Source organism: Actinia tenebrosa, unplaced genomic scaffold (assembly GCF_029948245.1).
Source record: "Actinia tenebrosa isolate PJP-AT-01 unplaced genomic scaffold, QUT_ActTen_1.0 PGA_scaffold2__45_contigs__length_23673736, whole genome shotgun sequence".
Taxonomy (NCBI): Eukaryota; Metazoa; Cnidaria; class Anthozoa; order Actiniaria; family Actiniidae; genus Actinia; species Actinia tenebrosa.
In genome coordinates this window covers 17,338,986-17,357,500 of record NW_028292579.1, presented here as the reverse complement: position 1 = coordinate 17,357,500, position 18,515 = coordinate 17,338,986, and the positions used below count along the sequence as shown (strand labels likewise).

Genomic DNA, 18,515 nt, shown 5'->3' with positions numbered 1-18,515 from the left:
TACGACAACTCTGCATACAGTTTTGTATTTTTTGTTTTGTTTCTCTAATATTTCGTATTTGTTCTTTATTTTATAGGCTGGCATCATGCCCTAAATAGAAGAGGGATGGGAAGGCATCTTCCATTTTATGAGTTAATAGAGTTGCTCTATCGAGAGGCAAAATTGACCCAAATTTGTATTCAGCTAGTTTCAAATCAGCGGCTGACTAGAATTCAAAGAAAGTGTTATGAGCAGCTACAGACCAAGGTTTTTGAATTGTTGGGCGAATATCAAAGTCAGGACAAAACAGCCAATCAGTTATTGAAAGCAATGTCAAAATTAAACGGACCATTAAGAGAACAATAAATGTTTCTATATATATATATGTTATATTATTTTTACTATTTTTTTTAATATAAAATATATTCATTTATAATTATTCAGTTGGTGTTTCATCTCTCTCTCTATATATATATACTACTTATTGTTAATTATATCTTATAGAATACTTTGCATATAATTAAAGTTAAAAACATTTGCATATCTTTGTTCGATCGCCTGGGCTGTGACTTCTCAGGAGTTGGGAGGACTGGGGAGAATTTTAAAAGCATCTTGCAAACAAAATGGCGGCCTAAGATTTTAAATAATACGGATATATAAAACTTTGTATTCTAAAAATTATTAATGTCAAGTAAGCTTAACAACAAAGAATTAAATTTGAAGTATTTCATCTGAGGTTTAAGAAGACGTAAGTGACATTTTCACTGGTTTATAAGTTGTTTTGTGCATTAACGACTAAATATCCTGTTTTTTTGTACCATTCCCACTCAAATAAGAAGACAGTTTGGTTAACAAGTTTTACATAAAGTTTAAAAGCCGATTTAAGATGCTGTAAAATTATGTATAGCATCCGGTGCCCTTTGACGGATAACACGGATATATAAAACTTTGTATTTTAATAATTATTAATGTCAAGTAAGCTTAATAACGATAAAAAAGTCTTGAAGTAATTCATCTGAGGTTTAAAAAGGCTAAAGTGACATTTACATTGCTTTATAAGTTGTTTCGTTTGTTAGCGAGTTAGCGTAGGCGAGTCCGTTATGGCGTATAAAAAGTTTGTGTTTTGAAGTCCTGAGCTTAAGTGTCAAGTAAGGTTGGTAAATCACAAACTACTTTGATTTAGTCTTAATGTATGGTAACATATTTCTTAAAGTGATTCTACACGTGGGCGAATTGGCTTGGGCGAGTTGACAAACATATGAACGATGATTTTATGCGTGGGCGAATTGGCGTGGGCGAGTTGGTTCGTTGGTTCAGATAACCTGTTTTTTTTGTAATTGATAAAATCTTTTGTGATTTGTAATTAGAAATAACAACAATCTAAGTATCATGTATTCAGAAAAATAAAAAAAGTGTTTATTAAAATCAATTTGTAAACACCAGAAAGAAACTACCACAGCTAAAGTACTAGTGAAAGAATGGTTCGTCAGATATGACAACCCACTACGTATACACTGACCAAGGAAGGAATTTTGAAAGCGAAATCATCATGGAACTTTGTCAAATGTATGATATAAAGAAATCGAGAACCATACCCTACCATCCACAAGGAAACGCTCAATGTGCAAGATTCAACAGGACCATGCACGATCTACTCAGAACCCTACCGCCAGAGAAGAAACGAAGATGGCCTGAACACCTGCCAGAATTGTTGTATGTATACAATGCCGCACCTTACGCATCAACGAACTACAGCCCATATCACCTCCAGGGTCCGAAATTAGCGGTCGTCCAGTCGTCAGGGGGGACGAAAATTTTGGAATGTGGTTGTCCTTCTGACGACCTACGTTTTTGCCAAGGTGTTTTCTTTCATAAAATAAAAATAAGAATCCGTAAAGTCCGAATATAATTCTAAATTATTTTCTTCTGCTTAAAACCTAGAAAGTTCATTTTTCAACTGATAAACTTTCAAAAATTCGATATAACGCATTCGTCAGAAGTCAATAAATACGGCTGACAAATTTTATTGCATCTTCTGCATTATAGCTAACCGCTGACCATCGTCATTCAGGCTCTACAAAATGGCGTCCAAGTGGGACTCCTAAGTTTTGCTCTGGACGCCTAAGAATTAGAACGTGGTTGTCCAAAGGACCACTTAGCTCAAAAGTTAATTTCGGACCCTGACCTCACGCACGCCTACCAATAGATCTCCTACTTGGAGAAGAACGGCTTGTGGAAGAAAGAACTTTGAATTGGCTGAAGTAACATCAAACGCGCCTCCGAGATATATACCGAAAAGCAGGGGAGAGTCTTCATAATGTCGCAGAAAGGAGACAATCAAGAAATGATGAGAAAGCGCATGACATACCACTTAAAGAAGGCACATATGTGTATGTACGTAACTATGTTCGTGGACGAAACAAAATTCAGGATGCCTGGGACTCGACACTGTATAACATCATTAAAGCGCCAAAAGATGATTCAGGACCAGTCTACACAGTTGCACCTGACAGTGACCCAGAACAGAAAAAGAAAATCCACAGAGTTAATCTAAAGCAATGTCCAGTGCTAATTGCACAAGCCGCATTACCTAGAGAGGTAACCGGTCGTTTAACCGCTACCACGCACTTTCACTACCAGTCCTTTCGCTACAACCCAGAGTCCTTTCACTACCATCATGAAGTCCTTTCACTACCATTGGAAATTACCAAAACAAAACTTTGATGAGACTTGTTAAAAAGAATAATAGTCTTTTGAAAGACATCTGTATATGATTTTGAAGCATATTTGGAGTGATCATTTCATGATACGATCAGTGAAAGTGGAGATCTAAACGCGACCGAGGACAGCGTTCACTTAGCTACCATATCGAGTCCGTTTCTACCATCTTATGACTCGGATGACTTTATTTCCCCATACTCTAATTTATGAAATGTGTGTTTAGGCTAGCTTTATCATTCTTTATCATTTTTTACTTGCCAAAGTTCGGGGAAAAAACCTTATACGCGAAACATCGATCGACAAGCGACGTCATATTATTTTCGTGTAATCAACAAGATTCCTAGTCGTTTATTGACACTTTCTTTACTTAGAATCCATAATAAAGTCATAGGAAAAGTTATGGAGCTTTGAGATGAGAGATGTCGTGTGTTGCTGAATCCAACATCTACAAAAAATATGATTTTAGACAGGGCTTCGAGTGGCGTCCCCAAGCCAACCAATTTAAGAATTGTTGTTGTCATAACAACAGTGTTACGCGGGAAAAAAGCATAAAATTTTCAATCCTTTTGTTCCGTTTAATCAGAAAGCTGCTTTATTAATTGGACAACCAGAAACGAAACTAACCAATAAGATTTTTCTGAAAGAAATGTTTCGATCCGTCCGAGAGGTATAAATGATCAGCGGTGTTCATACAAGTCATTCTTTCAGTTTTTATATTGATTACGTTTTTATATCGATTACGATATGTCTAGTGCAAGTCCAAAGTGTAGGAATTGCCAAAATCCTATTTCTGATCTTGAAGAAGCATGGTTCCTGGGATGGTAACCCAATGAAAATTACAGTTGTTGGCAACACCAAGAATGCAACGTCGACAACTTCCGCACACTTACGTACACTCATAAATATGATCCCATTTCTCCTGTCCTAATCAAATTGTATTGGCTTCATGTAGCTGACCGCATCAAATTAAAGATTCTGCTTATCACGTACAAATCACTTTATGACTTGGCTCCATCCTACGTTTCTGATATGATTTCTCCAGAGGAGGGTGATCAAGTCGCGTGAAGCATTGTGGGTTAAAAGTTTCATTACGCTTCATTTGCATTTGACCGTCGTTGTGTGAACATCTCCTAGCGAGAAAGTATTTTGAATGCCAAATCTGTCTCACCGGTTTGGTGTGGATTTTCTTGCAGTTGGTGATTTCCTATATCTACACTGTGTAGACTTTCAATTTCTATATACTTGTACAGTGAAGTCTCTTCCATTTATGTTGATAAAACTAGTTGGGGACCACGTTAGCTTCACTGACAACCCTCGCAAACGAAGGATTGTTTTGTTTCCTGACTGCCAAAAAATCCGAGAACTAAATGAGAAAAGGTGGCCTTTGAAAATAAGGGCTGTTAGTTGCTGCAAAATAGTGCTAAGTGTTGGATATTTAATTTGATAACTTTTTTCAAACGCGATTGATTGAGCTAGAAGCGTATGGTGTACCATCCCCGCCAAAAATCGAACTTTCAATTCGACATTGTACTTTTTGGATTTTGGATAACATTTTCCATTCTTTGTTTGACTTTTCTTATTATGGGCAAAACATTTAGTATTGCAACATTGTACATTGTACATCCTAACTTATACACCGCAAATTCTACCATGTCAGTTCTTTGTATATACCACTGTATCACTATGTTGTCACGCAACTTTCGACTGTATAAAGTCCAACTTTGAATCTTTTCATTTGACATTGTACTCTTGAAATCGTCGACAACTTTTGGAGCTAGGGGAATCAAATGTCAGCGATCTCCGGTTTCAATTCGTTAACCATTACTCTTCGGTGACCTTTCTACTCGCACGTGGTAATCTTCGTCGAACAACTTGAAACTCCGCAGAAAACCCTCTGAATCGTTCTAAAATCCGGCTGAAATGAATTCAAAAGAACTGAACGAAGTTAAAGACACACTCCTACGGGTAGCAGATAGATTGACCCGAACACAGGGATCATCAGGTGCGTAAATCTTGAAAATAATATGACATATTCATAGTTGCAATCTAGTCACAAGACAAATGTATTTTATTTGTTCTTCACTAAACCTTTTATAACCGTATTTTTGTTTAATTATTGGCAGCATCTGGTATATCCTCTGCATCTTTAGATTCAGTTCAACCCATGCAGAACCAGCCTGGGCCATCAGGATTGGCTGTGTCTGCAGCCGCAGAGCACAAGCGGCTGTGGTCCTACAGAACGTCTTTATCAAACATTGGTAGTAGAAGAACGGCTTCTTACACTGGAAAAGGCAAAAAACCAGCCCAATGCACTCTAAAGTTCGTTTGTTTATCAAAGGCAAATGCCGTAAAGCCACCAACGACCGTGGGAGAGGGGACAGCCCTGTGTAATTCTGGTCTTGGTGATGGAAGCGTGACTTTAGAACTACATCAAGGTCACAATCACACCCTGGAAAAGCTGAAGGAGAAATTCCCCAAACTAGCGTTCCTTAGGGGAGGGGTTGAACTTCTCTTGTATGAAAGAGCTGGTGAACAAAGTGCCTTTCACCAACTAAAGCCACCTTACGCACCAAGTAAATTAAAGGACGTTTGTGGTCAGGCTAAAATCTTTATAAGGCCTTTGCAAGAAGATATTGAGATCGAGGAGGAGGGTACTGCAATTGTTGAGGTAAATATATATTATTCCACGGAAAATTTTCACAAATCCAAAGTAATATATCAGGACCTTGATTATTGTTATCATCGTTCATTACAGACTGTAGATCGTCATCCTACCCTGATTCCCTGTTTGGTTTGTGGAGAAGAATTTGCTCTCAACGAATTGCGCCAGCACAAGGAAGAATTCCATTCATTCCCTGAGAAAAAAGTAAGTCGTTAATATTTGAAAAATGTATGCTTAAATTATTTTCTCTTTATCTAGTTCATTTGTCTCTCCTTTCTTTTTCTTGTATTCAAATTAACTTTGATATTTCGTCACTACAGAAGCAAAAAACATCCGACGAGGATACCACAAGAACTCTGCAAGAGTTGTTGCCAGACGCCTCGGAAGAGGAAATCCAATCAGCACTAGCTGACTGTAATGGAGACGCAGAAAACGCTGCAAACCAGTTGTTGGGTACCTATAACCTTTTTATAGAAATACGGGACCGACCATTATTTAAAGAGGGGGACTGGTGCAACAGTGATCATGTCCTGCTTGGTTTTTCCTGACCACCACTTATCCGTAGGCACAAATTTTCCTAACCACCCTACCTCCCCCACCCACCCACTGATTCCTGAGTAAAAAACTTCCAAGAAAGAAAGTTGGTTTTTATAGGTATGAGGCCTTCCAGCAATGTCATCACCTTGGATGTTTTTTTTGTTCACCATTTATTTGAGTAAATTTATGCTACCCCTCCTCCCCCCTATAAATTATGTCCAACTAAAACAAACACTTTCACTCATCCGTAGCTGGATCGACGGAAACCAGTCAAAAAACCTTGGTGATTGAAGTAGACGATAATAATAATGATGACGACGATCTTATGCAACCAACATTCGATGTTTCGCCTCAGACTCTTTTAAAGACATTCCAAGAGGAAAATATCAAGAAAAACGCGCCTAGACAACTTTTCCGTGTTTGCCGTTTAGAAGGTATTCAAGACATGAGGAAGGATATCATTGGCGCATACAAGAATCCCAGCATCGACCTGAAAGCTATCCCGCGCGTTCGTTTTGAGGACGAAGATGGTGTAGGAAGCGGATTGGTGAGGGAATATCTACTGAGTGCCATGGCAATTGTCGATGAAGGCATAGCATCCAACAACAAGCCTCTCCTTTTTCTGGAAGGTGAAAAAGACCATCGCCTGGCGATACACGACCGTTCTTTGCGTATAACCGGTTCATTTAAGGCCATTGGACGGATAATAGAGCATTGTGCCCTTCATTGTGGTATAGGGCTTTATGGCTTATCACCTGCCGTGGTTCATTACTGGACCATGGGGAAGCAAGAAGATATACGCCCCCCTGTGACGATGGAGGACATACCTGACATGGAGCTACGAGACCTCATTTCACAGGTAGATGTTCAAACCATCTCAGTTATGCTTAGTTGAATGTTAAAGTTGGCTGGGTTCTCTTTTCTAAATTTGTTACATTCTATGATCTCCTTTGTTGTAGCAAACGTTCTAAAATGTCATCTTTAACTACAAAGGTTTTCTAATAACGATTTCTCAATTTAAAGCTCATAAAATGAACACTTGTTTAAAATACAGAACGTGTATGATCAAAACATTAATTAATTTAATTTTTTCAGTTGGACGCCGTGCCAAAAGACTCAACTCCCTCCTTGGAATTGAGGACAGCTCTAGAGCCATACATGTACGAGGCTGGGCTTGATCCAGACAATTTATCTGGCAACAAACAATATATCATGGAGGGACTGATTTCATACAACATGATCGACAAACGAATCATGGAACTAGATGACATGGCTGATGGTAAGACTGTTATTGCTAAAATTTTAACGTTTCGTGTATTTAATTTTATCATGAGACACATGCGCTCAGTGTGTTATATTATTTAAGTCATAAAAAGGTATTTAAGTTTTTAAGTCATAAAAAGGTATTTAAGTTTCTGACTTATATTATTTAAGTCATAAAAAGATATTTAAGTATTTAAGTCATAAGAAGGTATTTAAGTTTCTCCTACGAAAGAGAGAGGGTTTACACAATCACGTCATGAGAAAAAATTCAGTTTCCCAAAGGTAAGACTCCATTGTTATACATCCTGTCATGGCTGTCATCATGCGATGGAGCAAAGCCTCTTTAGACCAGATTTTGTATGACTGTGTTCATGGTTGCCGTTTGCGTGCCTTGCCGCGGCCGTGGTGTCGTCTAGAATTGTGATTGGCTTTCTTTTCTCTTTCAATGTGATTGTTTTGGCAGTGCCGTATCTTTGTCGTGACCGTGTCCGTGCTATATTTCGGGCATGCAATTCATGGGTTGATCGAAAAGTGCGTGCCTTGCCGCGACCGTCATGCTTACTTGATCTTTGATTGGCTGACTCCTTGTCGTGCCCGCGTTTGTGCCGTGGGCTTTTCACAGTCCGACGAAAACTGCTCCTTTTTAAAACATCTTAAGACGGTAGCTAGCCATTGAGCGTACGCGTAGCATCAAATACTATTAAAAAAACATAGATATCTTATGCTTTATCATGATGATAATAATGACGGACCTAGAAAACATGGAAACATGTTTTGGTTCACTTTGAGTGTTTTACGTCGCTCAACTGGGAAACATCAAGAACATTTGTGCACAGAAAATGTTTTTGAAAAAATGTGTTCTCGTTGTGTATAAGAAAGTATAAGAAAGTAATAATATATTAAAGCAATAATAGATAATGATCATGCTGTTGACGATGATGAGAATAATGATGATGATTTCTTTTCAGGGATGGATGAAGTGTCTCTCCACACATTCCTCAAAAAGTTCCCTTCAATCTCGGAAGTGTTATTTCCGCCTGAGAATAAACGTATTGTGTCGGCAAAAGAATTGAAGGAGGCCATTTCTTTCGAGAAAACGGAGCAAAGTGAAGAAAATGTTCGGGCTAAGCAGTTTATTCTAAATTACATTGACGAATTGGAGTCTTCTGCAGAAGGTTAGAACTAAGTAGCGAAGAGTGCCTCACCCCCTTTGCCTACGCAGATAGAAGGTTTTGCACTTGGCAAATTTTTTCCGCTCCCCCTTCTAGAGCCCCCCTTCCTTCAATTCCTGGATCCCCCCTGACTTTACCTTATAAAAGTGATCGACTGATTGATTGATGAACACAGAATATAAAAGAAATTTAACGTGGTCCTAACAAACGCACAAGCACAAGTATATAAAAAAATTTTGCCTGCTTATATCGCTAGTAGTGAAAAAGCTTTACTTTTCAAAAAACACACACAAAATAAAAATAAAAAAAAGAAAGAAAGAAAAGAAAGAAAAGAAAAGAAAAAAGAAACTACTCGACTGAGTGTATACGAGCAATTCATTGCTCCTCTTGTTACGTCTTGCTACCACTTCTACCAGAATCCTCTTTGAATTCTTTTTCTTATTCAACTGTTTGTACTCCTTGTACTCCTTTAGGAGTCGCAAGATAATGGTGTTAATTAGGCCAACTAAAGGCACTACGAAAAGGATTCTGGTAGACAAGGTATCAAGCGCAATAAAGGGAAACGAGAATTTGTATTTTTTATTTATTATTTCAAATTTCACCCACATAAGTTTGTTATTTAAAAGACAAATAAACGACCTCACACCTTATGCAAACTTTATTTTCAGGCCAACCCAAACTTGTTGACCTGTGTTGCTTCTGGACAGGGGGCCCAAGAGTGCCCACGAAACCTAGTGTTATAATGGTGAAGTTCGACGGAAGCTGCACATTACCAATGGCAGAAACGTGTTTCATGGCTCTTACAGTGCCAACTAAGTACGTAGAGTTCACCGAGTTTAAACGCTACTTCAACACTGCACTAAAATACGGTGCAAAAGGTTTTTCTTTTAATTAGCATTAATTAGATAACTGAAGTACTTCAGTGTCAAGGCGTTGAAATGAAATATACGCCAAGGAAAATAATGACATCATTAATACAAGTAATATTCTCCAAACTCTTCCAAGAGACTTTAGAGACAACTTCACTATCTATATGCGTTTTCTAAATATGGCTTCTAAGTCAGTTTGTTTCAGTTCAGTCCACATCGTGTGGAGCCATGAAAAATTAATTGCGGTGATTGATTATGTGTGAAATTGTGCTAACATTGGTGCAAAAGGCTTCAATTGCTTCTGTTATGGTCAAGTTTGAAACATCTGTTAACAGATGTTTTTCGTTTTCCAATAAAGGACAGGTAGTGTCGGGCACTTCAACACTTTCAGGTTCTGGTGTGGAAACTGGTCCGCTCCAGTCAACACCATAGTTGTCATAGTCGCTCGGCTGAAATTAACAATAGCTTCGGTTAGTTAATTTGCATGCTACTAATGACATTTAGTATCAAATAAATTGATTACCATAGGTAATACTGTACAGCCGATACCTGAAATGCCTCTTCACTTTCTGTAGTCTGTGTTCCCCAAGTATACTGAAGGCCTCTTATCCACAACTGCATAGGGGTTTTGCCTTGTTCTGTTCGGAGAGGATGATAGACCCATGTGTCTTTCCATTTTCTCAGATGGCGATTGATTATCGGTAGAAACACATAATGAAGGCACCAGAGATGGATTTCGTCCCCGGGCAAAAGAACGCCACTACTTTCCATATCATAGAAAAGTTCGTAGAAGATGCGAAGGCAGCCTTGAAAGAGATCCCGCCACAGTCTCTCTATGCGTTGATTGTGGGTGCTTTTTCCTACAAAAGATAATAGAACAAACATTTTATGTGATGTCGTCATGCTTTCACTGATTTCAATATCTACATTTGGAGTGGGGGGAGTGTTTTCACATTTTTATACCTGTTATCATGCTTCCTCTGCCTGGACCACGTCGAGGATGTGACAGCATGTACGATGCAACATCTACGTTTTCTCCACCTTTGTCTGATCGTACTCTGGATGGTAGACCATAGTGACTTACTGCTTCCTCGAAAAGCATAAGAACAGTGTCCGCTTTATTGTTGTTTGAAGCATGCAAGTAAACAGGAATTCTGGAAAATCCATCTATTCCCCCATGTATTACTATTCTCCACCTAAGAGCGAATCAAGCAACGGGGGAAAAAAACATTGACATTAAGTTCATAACATTGATCATTGTAGCTATAGAGTGTATTGTTAAACTTTCCAATGTGATAGGTCTTTATATCCTAATTTATTATATAAGCACTTTACCGGAAACTAAAACACTCGTATTTTCCAAACGTTCGGATAAAGTTCCTAATCCCAGTCATACTTTTTGTCTCCGGATTCAAACGTAATAGACGCATAACCTCACGAACTGCTCCATGCGCATGCTCAAGGAATAAAAAAGTGGGCACACTAGTTTCAAAACCTGCTTTATTGCATTTGTTTGTGTTTTTTTTCCCAGATTTTCCCAGATAAATTTTCAGTAAATTTTTAAGGACGCGTACCATAAAGTTGATTACGAATCAAATATACTGAATTATAGCAATTTCTTACAACCCGTGTGCCCACTTTTTTCAGCAGTAGCATGGAATTCGTGAAGCGTGTATAGGCATCCGCCTTATTATTCCGGTGTACGTTCAGCTCATGTGCAATTCGACGTTTGAGCTTAGACACACAGGCAATGAAAATAATGTATTTTTGTCCTAAAATTCTATACAGTACATACCTAATCAATTTGTGGTTCCCATCTATATGCCACAAAGAAAGAGGGGCTCTTACTCTATATTGGCGTCTTTTGATAGTTTTTTGCCATCTCTGCATTACTCTGGTAGGATCGGTTCTCCGAAGTGATGAACATATCCTAGCTCTCTGGATGCGATGACCAAGGCTTTGGAGATGCCCTTTAAGCATTCTAATGCCAATATTGGGATTATCCCTTTGGGCTTGCATGACTATACTGTCCAGTTGTTCATCACTTAATTTACTGAATGTTCCTTTGATGACAAATAAATAAATAAATAAATAAATAAATAAATAAATAAAAAACAAACACTAAAATCACTTTTCGGGGGGAAATGTCTAGAAATGAGTCCTCGAGTTTGATCTAATCTAATTTTATGTGACGTCAGGCAATTAAAATATTTATGTCATATGTCAACACTGCCAAAATGTATACTCCGCCATCCTTGTCAAGCAACATGACAACATAACGAACATAAGAATGTCTGCGTAAAAGCCGGCAATATTTTACGGTAATAAAAAGAAGCAAGCAATTGTACGTACTTACCTGAAACTCTCAAACCGAATTCCGACATTCTTCTTTCGACTGTTCTCAAACTGACTCCTAAAATTCCACTTATTTCTGCTACTTTAAAACCCTGCTCGAGTAAAAACAAGATGTGTTCAGCATTTACGTTGTACTTTGGTCTACCACGTCTCCCTGTCTTTGAAACATTGGTTTTATAACCTCCTGAATACAGTTCGCTTCTTTGTTTTTCAATGTTGGATAAGGCTTCAAACGCATCACCAATCAACGATATGATCGTACTGTCAAGATCAAGGTTAACTACGACTCGATGAAGGTAGTCCAATTTGACCACTATAATTCCAATATCATCGCTTGAAGACGTGGTTCTATCTATCAAATTTACAATGTCATGAATTGCACGAACAATTTCATCCATTAACAGAGGTTAGGCACAATCACGATTCAGAGGGTTTTCTGCAGAGTTTCAAGTTGTTCGACGAAGATTACCACGTGCGAGTAGAAAGGTCACCGAAGAGTAATGGTTAACGAATTGAAACCGGAGATCGCTGACATTTGATTCCCCTAGCTCCAAAAGTTGTCGACGATTTCAAGAGTACAATGTCAAATGAAAAGATTCAAAGTTGGACTTTATACAGTCGAAAGTTGCGTGACAACATAGTGATACAGTGGTATATACAAAGAACTGACATGGTAGAATTTGCGGTGTATAAGTTAGGATGTACAATGTACAATGTTGCAATACTAAATGTTTTGCCCATAATAAGAAAAGTCAAACAAAGAATGGAAAATGTTATCCAAAATCCAAAAAGTACAATGTCGAATTGAAAGTTCGATTTTTGGCGGGGATGGTACACCATAGAAGCGAGCATCCAAACAACCGCGATCGGCTTGAAATCACATACCGGGTGACTAAGATGACAAACCTTAAACCGATTTTTCTCTTCAAAAATCGTTAAAACCATTCATTTCATTACATACATTCATTTTTAATTAATTTCTTGTCAAGCTTAGGTTCTTATCATTGAAACTTTTTATTTGGAATAATTATAAAGCGTTCTTATTGTTTCAGGGTCAATATTGAAGTCTAAAGGCTTTTAAAGGTTATGATAAATTGATAAACTTTGCATTGTAAATTTAATATTATTTAATAGTTTAGTTTCTATTATACTTATATTTTCCCTGATATTTCCACTCGCTCAAACAGGAAAGTTTTAATTATTGAAAATGCACATGTAGAAAGTAACAGCACACAAAGTAATGCATAATAGTGAGCCGGGGTCGATGACAAGTTTCAGATTCTGACAATTCCCTCGGTATTCTTCCGATAAAATTTCCAACTGAATCAATAAGAAATCAATAAAATAAAACAATAACAAAATTACGATTTCATTTCTTATCTAAAGTTGTGCCGTGTTTTCATGTGAAAGGATGGTAGCGTTACGCGGGTGATTCCCGCCATCTTGACAAAATATGCTTGATAGGTGACATAGTACCATGCACAACATTCAGAATAACTCGGAAACGGTAAGAGGTTCACCGTGGTTCACCTCGATATTTTTGATTATCAGGAATTAAAGTTTTAGAATATTTATAAATACAGACATGTTATCTATCGTAAAACCAGATGACAAGCGATAAAGATGCACCATATTTCAACCTTCAGTGTCATCTTAATGTTATAAATTTACATAGAAATATGTCTTATCTGGAAACGAGACTTGGTGTACAGGAATTACTGCTATTAATCCATGCGACAGTTAAAAAATATGAGGTTATGATAAGTAATATGAAGGGGAAATAAATGATTCTTTACGACGACCACGAAATTCTTGTGATATTTGTTGTTGCCTGTGATCATGATTGTGATTGGTCGATTAGGTCACGTGCCACTTGATCACCCTCCTCTGTGATTTCTCGTTACACTGCACCAAGACTCCTACGTTCTTCTGCTTTTCTTCTTGAACACAAAAAGTACCAATTGAAATCTTATGGTTACCGTTCTTTCTCCATATCTGCACCTGAACTCTGGAATTCCCTTGCATCTTCAATTAGGAACTCTTCAAAGCTTGTCATTATTCAAGACTTCTTTGAAAACTTATTTGTTTAAATCAGCTTTTAATGTGTGACCTTTAATACTTTTCTGATTATCGTAATCATCATTTTTGTATTATTTTGTATTTCATCTTTCACAGCGCCTAGAGCCCTGGATAAGTGCTTTACAAATTGTAATTATAATAATAATAATCATCATCATTATTATTCCAAACACTAGTCAGGAAGACTTGTATGGTAAGGCTAATGTTATGTAAAATGACTTTTTCCCTTCATTTCAAATCATTATTTTTGCTTTTGAAGTGCCATAGTCATCGTCTTAGCTAATGAATCTTTTTTTTTTTATTTTATTTGAAGGTAGCGAAGATCTGTCTGACATGATCGATCCGGAGGATGGTGAAACATTCGAAGGTTGGTAACGAACTTTTTTACCTTTTAAAATTAACATTTGTTAACGTTTGTTAGGGCTGGAAGTATATTTGATTTTCAGTAAAAGTGATGGACAAAAATATTGTGACACAAAATATACGTACGAACCATTTTATTTATTTCTATTATCTCTCTTCCAGATACCCCTGAAAAAGTGCGGCTTGAAAATATGGGACTTTTTGATAGTGAAATCTCAGATAACAATTATTTGTGATTAGATATTAACAGTTTTAGTAATCAAATTAGAAAGCAAGAGTCAAATCTTGAGAAATAAGGTTGTGAATTTGCTTGCTTTTTTTTGGAATACATTCTTAAGAGGGGCTGCCTGCTACATTTACATTTTCTCTTGATGCAGATGAATTGGTTGGCACCTCTCTGATCTTCACATCGTCCCAAAGAAAACTTCAAATAAACTCGGTAGGTCATAGTATTTCTTAAATTTTGAAATTATTTAAATAATTTAATTTATGTTATTTTATCTCTCTAATGCAGTTCAAGTTGCTGCCACTTTGAATCTCTCTCCAATCCAAAGTTCTTCCAACAGTAAGTTAAGCCATAAACAGTATCTTATATTTGACATGTAAAATTTTATGTAGCATGTTGTGCTGGTGTGCTAATGAGTGTTCTTTTGTTTTGCAGATCCTGATGAAGCTGTAGAAGAAAATACTCCTGTTGGTAAGTGTTAGATCTGAAAAGCCGATAATGAGTTCTTACAAATGTAAGTTATTCGTTTCCATATATTTCTTATCGTTTTGCAGTTTAATGTTTCGTAGTTTTTCTTATTTGTTAAAATCATATTTACTAAGTTATTTATCTATTTATCTAGTCTTTACCTTACGCTATGTGTATGAGTTTGGAATAAAAATCAAGTATGGGACTCGTAGTGCAAACAGTAAGTATTTTTTGTAACAAAAAAATAAATAAAAAATACATGTAAAACAAGGTGTCATCTTCTTCTGTTTTGTCCTAATAGTGATATATATTTCTTTTCACATTTTAATGGGAATTGCAGATTTACAAGTGATGCACACAACTGAAACACCTTGTCTACATAGCCTCTTAAGTATGGGGGGATAAAACTCAGAATTTTAAAATCCTTCAGGCGAGCATTAGCTCTCTCTACATGAATTCGGCACTTCACAATTGACTTTGTGGCCTTAATTTCACTTTCATTAAATTTTCCATGTTCTAAGAAAGGTGGAATGTTGACTGAAACACCATTTGGTACGATTTCCTAGATCAAAAACCCTTTATCAGCTAAGATCAAATCCCTGGTGGCCAAATGGTCTAGTAAACCTGACTGCTGAACTATTTCTTTATCAAAAACAGAGCCTGGGAACAGTTGACTTACAAATGTTATTACAGGCATTAGGTGCTACCCCAACCAAAACTTTAAAAGAATTCATGCCGCTATAGCTCGAATATGTGACACTTTGCTGACTCATTAGTCCAGGAGTGGCGATTTCGATATCAGTGCAATCAATTACAATCCTACAGCTGGTAAACTGTGAAAATGATGATGGTGAACATAACTTATTCTTATCACGTGAAGGAATGGAGGTCATGATATCTTTAAAAAAAGGTCATGTAGTAAATCAATAGAGGTCAAGACAACATTGAAATGGTAGCAACACTACATGAAAATAGCTCAGCTAAGTGAAGATTAGTATAATTTTGTCTTAACTTCATAAGGGTTAGAAATATTTGGTCCTCAAATGAAATAGCATCCACCCACCAGCCTGAATAATAATGTACGGAGTCTTTAAAAGAAGCTGCATAATCTCAATACGTCAGCACTAATTTTGGTAACAGCATAGTGAGTTCTTTGGTAATAACTAATTTCTTGTCACGTGGCAAGTTCACGCTTTAAAACATCTACTTCTGTCGCAAGAATTACTTGCTCTGTACTGGGTCTAGGTAAATTTTCTTTCCTCTCATCCTCTGCTGCTAAAAAGGACTGCACAATGGTTTGAACATTAAATGAGTCCTCCTTCAATGCAGGTTTCTTTTTGGTTTTTGGAGGTTTGTTGTTTCCAGCGGGAAAAATCTTGTCGCCATTCCTTTTAAAAATCTCCAGACCAGATGACTTCTTGCCCTCCCTGAAGTGACAACTGCAAACGCGAGAATGTTCACCTGGCTCTCTATCTTGTATTCTAATGAAACGGAAATCAAATAAGAATAAGCTTAAAGTGAACATCAGTAATATATGAAAATCGTAAGGTTTAGTTTTAATAAAACGCTAACATTTATTTATAAGCTTAAACTTAGCATTGCAGCCGGCAATCAATTATTCAACAGGTAAGCTTATAGTCCTCCGCCAGGCATACTGATCATAGAACGTTTATCGGTCTTCATTAACTCACATTTGTATGATATATATATACCTTATTAAGCGAGTCCGGCAATTAAATTCTTCTTTCTTCTTCATCTTGTTTGGAAAACCGAAGAATCTGCAAGTGTGTGAATCGGAGTGATGATCACAATCAGGTACGAAGCAATTCACCATCTTGCCCTCTTCACCTTTGATCTTAAGGTTCTTTTAGCCTTAAGTCTAGCAATTATGATCCAAAAACATCTAGATTGTGCATATTGCTTTTAAGTATTTACGTTTTTTCGGGATTTAAGTATTATTAGAAGCTTAATTCTACGTTAAACAAACCAAAACAATGTGGTCACGCAATGGCGTCTTGCAAGTACGCGTTTGTTTAGAACAGAAACTTTTGATGTCATGGCAACATGACGTCACACTTGAGTACTCTATTGTTTCTGCAGTTGAACAAATGTCCTGCCACCATCAGTGACAAGGATGATGGTTTTCATCTCGGTTCGAAAGAACACAACCACTCGAACCAACTCCAAATGTTGCTGTCGCCATCAGAGAGATTAAGAAAAGAGCCATAGATAGTGTTTTCAAGCCAGCTGCTGCAATTGTTGAAGAGGCATTTGATATGCATTCAATAGCATTTGCAAATGTAGACTGTAGATTTAATTTATATTTTTATGATTTTTGCAGGTGCTCCTGGAAGAAAGAAATGGTAATCCATGCCCAAGTTTACAAAAAATGGAATACCTGGCAAGGGCAGCAAATAAAGCCCGCCAAAGGCATCTTCCAAAAGACCCAGTCAACATGAACTTCTCCTTGGAAGAGCAATTTTTGCCAAGAGTTTTTCCAAGGAGAGGTGAAAGTTGGAAACAACAGGCACCTTCTCTTTGCCACAGCAGCTCAGGTTAAGATCCTGTCAACAGCAACGAAATGGTACGTTGATGGGACGTTCAATCTCTGCCGCCATCCCTTGTTCCAACTATTCAGCATCATTGCCTTTGTGAAGAAGGACGAGTATGCCAAGCAAGTGCCACTCATATTTGTCCTTATGTCCAGAACACAAATAAGGGATTACAAAAAGGTATATGTCAATTTGAAAGTACTGGAATAACATCAAGTAATCATGATGTGCATACAAATATATTATTAACATTACAATGATTATTATTCTTTTTAGGTCATGAAGAAAGTTGCAGAACTAGTCCCCAATGCTGCAGTACGAGCTATCACAGACGATTTCGAAAAAGCTACATGGAAAGCTGTAAGGGCAGTTTACCCGGGCGTAAAGCTGCCTTGATGTGTATTCCATTAGACTCAGGGTTTGGATGGGACTGGGGGGAAAGGTAAGTTTAGAATTCAAAGGAAATGTGATATGTAATAAAGTGATATAATGCTATACTACATGAGTTTGATTGTCAACTTACATTTTCACCTTTTTTTTTTATAAAGGTTCGGGCACTTGGACTCCAAATGGCATACCAACATGATAATGGTAAGTTTATTCGCAAGTGCGTGGCATTACCCTTCCTCCCTGCGCTGAAATAATACCATAGTTTGCCAAACTTCAAGATCAAGCAAGTACCCAACAACTGATAGAGTTTGTCAACTATATTGACAACACATGGATAAAAAGTACAACTGACCCCAATAACATGGTCTGTGTTTAATATGTCAGTAAGAATGAATAATGATGTAGAAGGTTGGCATAATGCCTTAAATCTCCGTGCCTTCGGCAAATGCCAATTGTCCTTCTACGTCCTTATTCAGCTCTTGCACCAAGAGGCAAGCCTGGTCCAGTTACAAGTTCCCCTGGTATCGGAGAGTATTGCAGAGCAAGGTATGCATAATCCTGTTTTCTGTCATGGGTGCTTTCCTATGACACTTTTTAATCATATCGTTTCTTGATCCTATCCTAGATTTTCAATAAAGGGGAACAGTATCAGCAAAAATTAAAATCAGCCACCTAACTGTTGAAAACCTGCTCCAGAATAAATGGTCCAGTCGCCAGGAGGGAATAAGTGAAGACATTAGAAGAAGGAAGACCTAAAGACTAATTCAAGATCCAAAATAGAAAACAGCAACACCAAGAAAACCAACCAACCAACAGAAAAAAAGGCTCTTTTAAGAGTCAGAACATGAATAAAATCAGTGCCCTACAAGTCATGCTTTA

At 37.4% G+C, this 18,515-nt stretch overlaps 2 protein-coding genes and 1 pseudogene across 2 annotated transcripts; all 3 read right to left on the bottom strand.

Annotated features, from left to right (window-relative positions):
• Positions 1-8,974: 8,974 nt before the first annotated feature.
• On the bottom strand, positions 8,975-12,525 carry LOC116309083 (uncharacterized). Its single transcript, XM_031719632.2, has 5 exons — positions 11,560-12,525; positions 10,999-11,266; positions 10,167-10,399; positions 9,753-10,063; positions 8,975-9,652 (listed from the first exon to the last, which is right to left on the bottom strand). Exons 1-5 carry the CDS (start codon positions 11,954-11,956, stop codon positions 9,440-9,442), a joined length of 1,422 nt encoding a protein of 473 aa, XP_031575492.2. The 5' UTR covers positions 11,957-12,525; the 3' UTR covers positions 8,975-9,439.
• Positions 12,526-14,968: 2,443 nt separating this feature from the next.
• On the bottom strand, positions 14,969-15,801 carry LOC116309084 (uncharacterized; annotated as a pseudogene).
• Positions 15,789-16,601, bottom strand: LOC116309087 (uncharacterized). Its single transcript, XM_031719636.2, has 2 exons — positions 16,407-16,601; positions 15,789-16,175 (listed from the first exon to the last, which is right to left on the bottom strand). The coding sequence occupies exons 1-2, from the start codon at positions 16,526-16,528 to the stop codon at positions 15,869-15,871; spliced, it is 429 nt and encodes a 142-aa protein (XP_031575496.1). The 5' UTR covers positions 16,529-16,601; the 3' UTR covers positions 15,789-15,868.
• Positions 16,602-18,515: the final 1,914 nt, after the last annotated feature.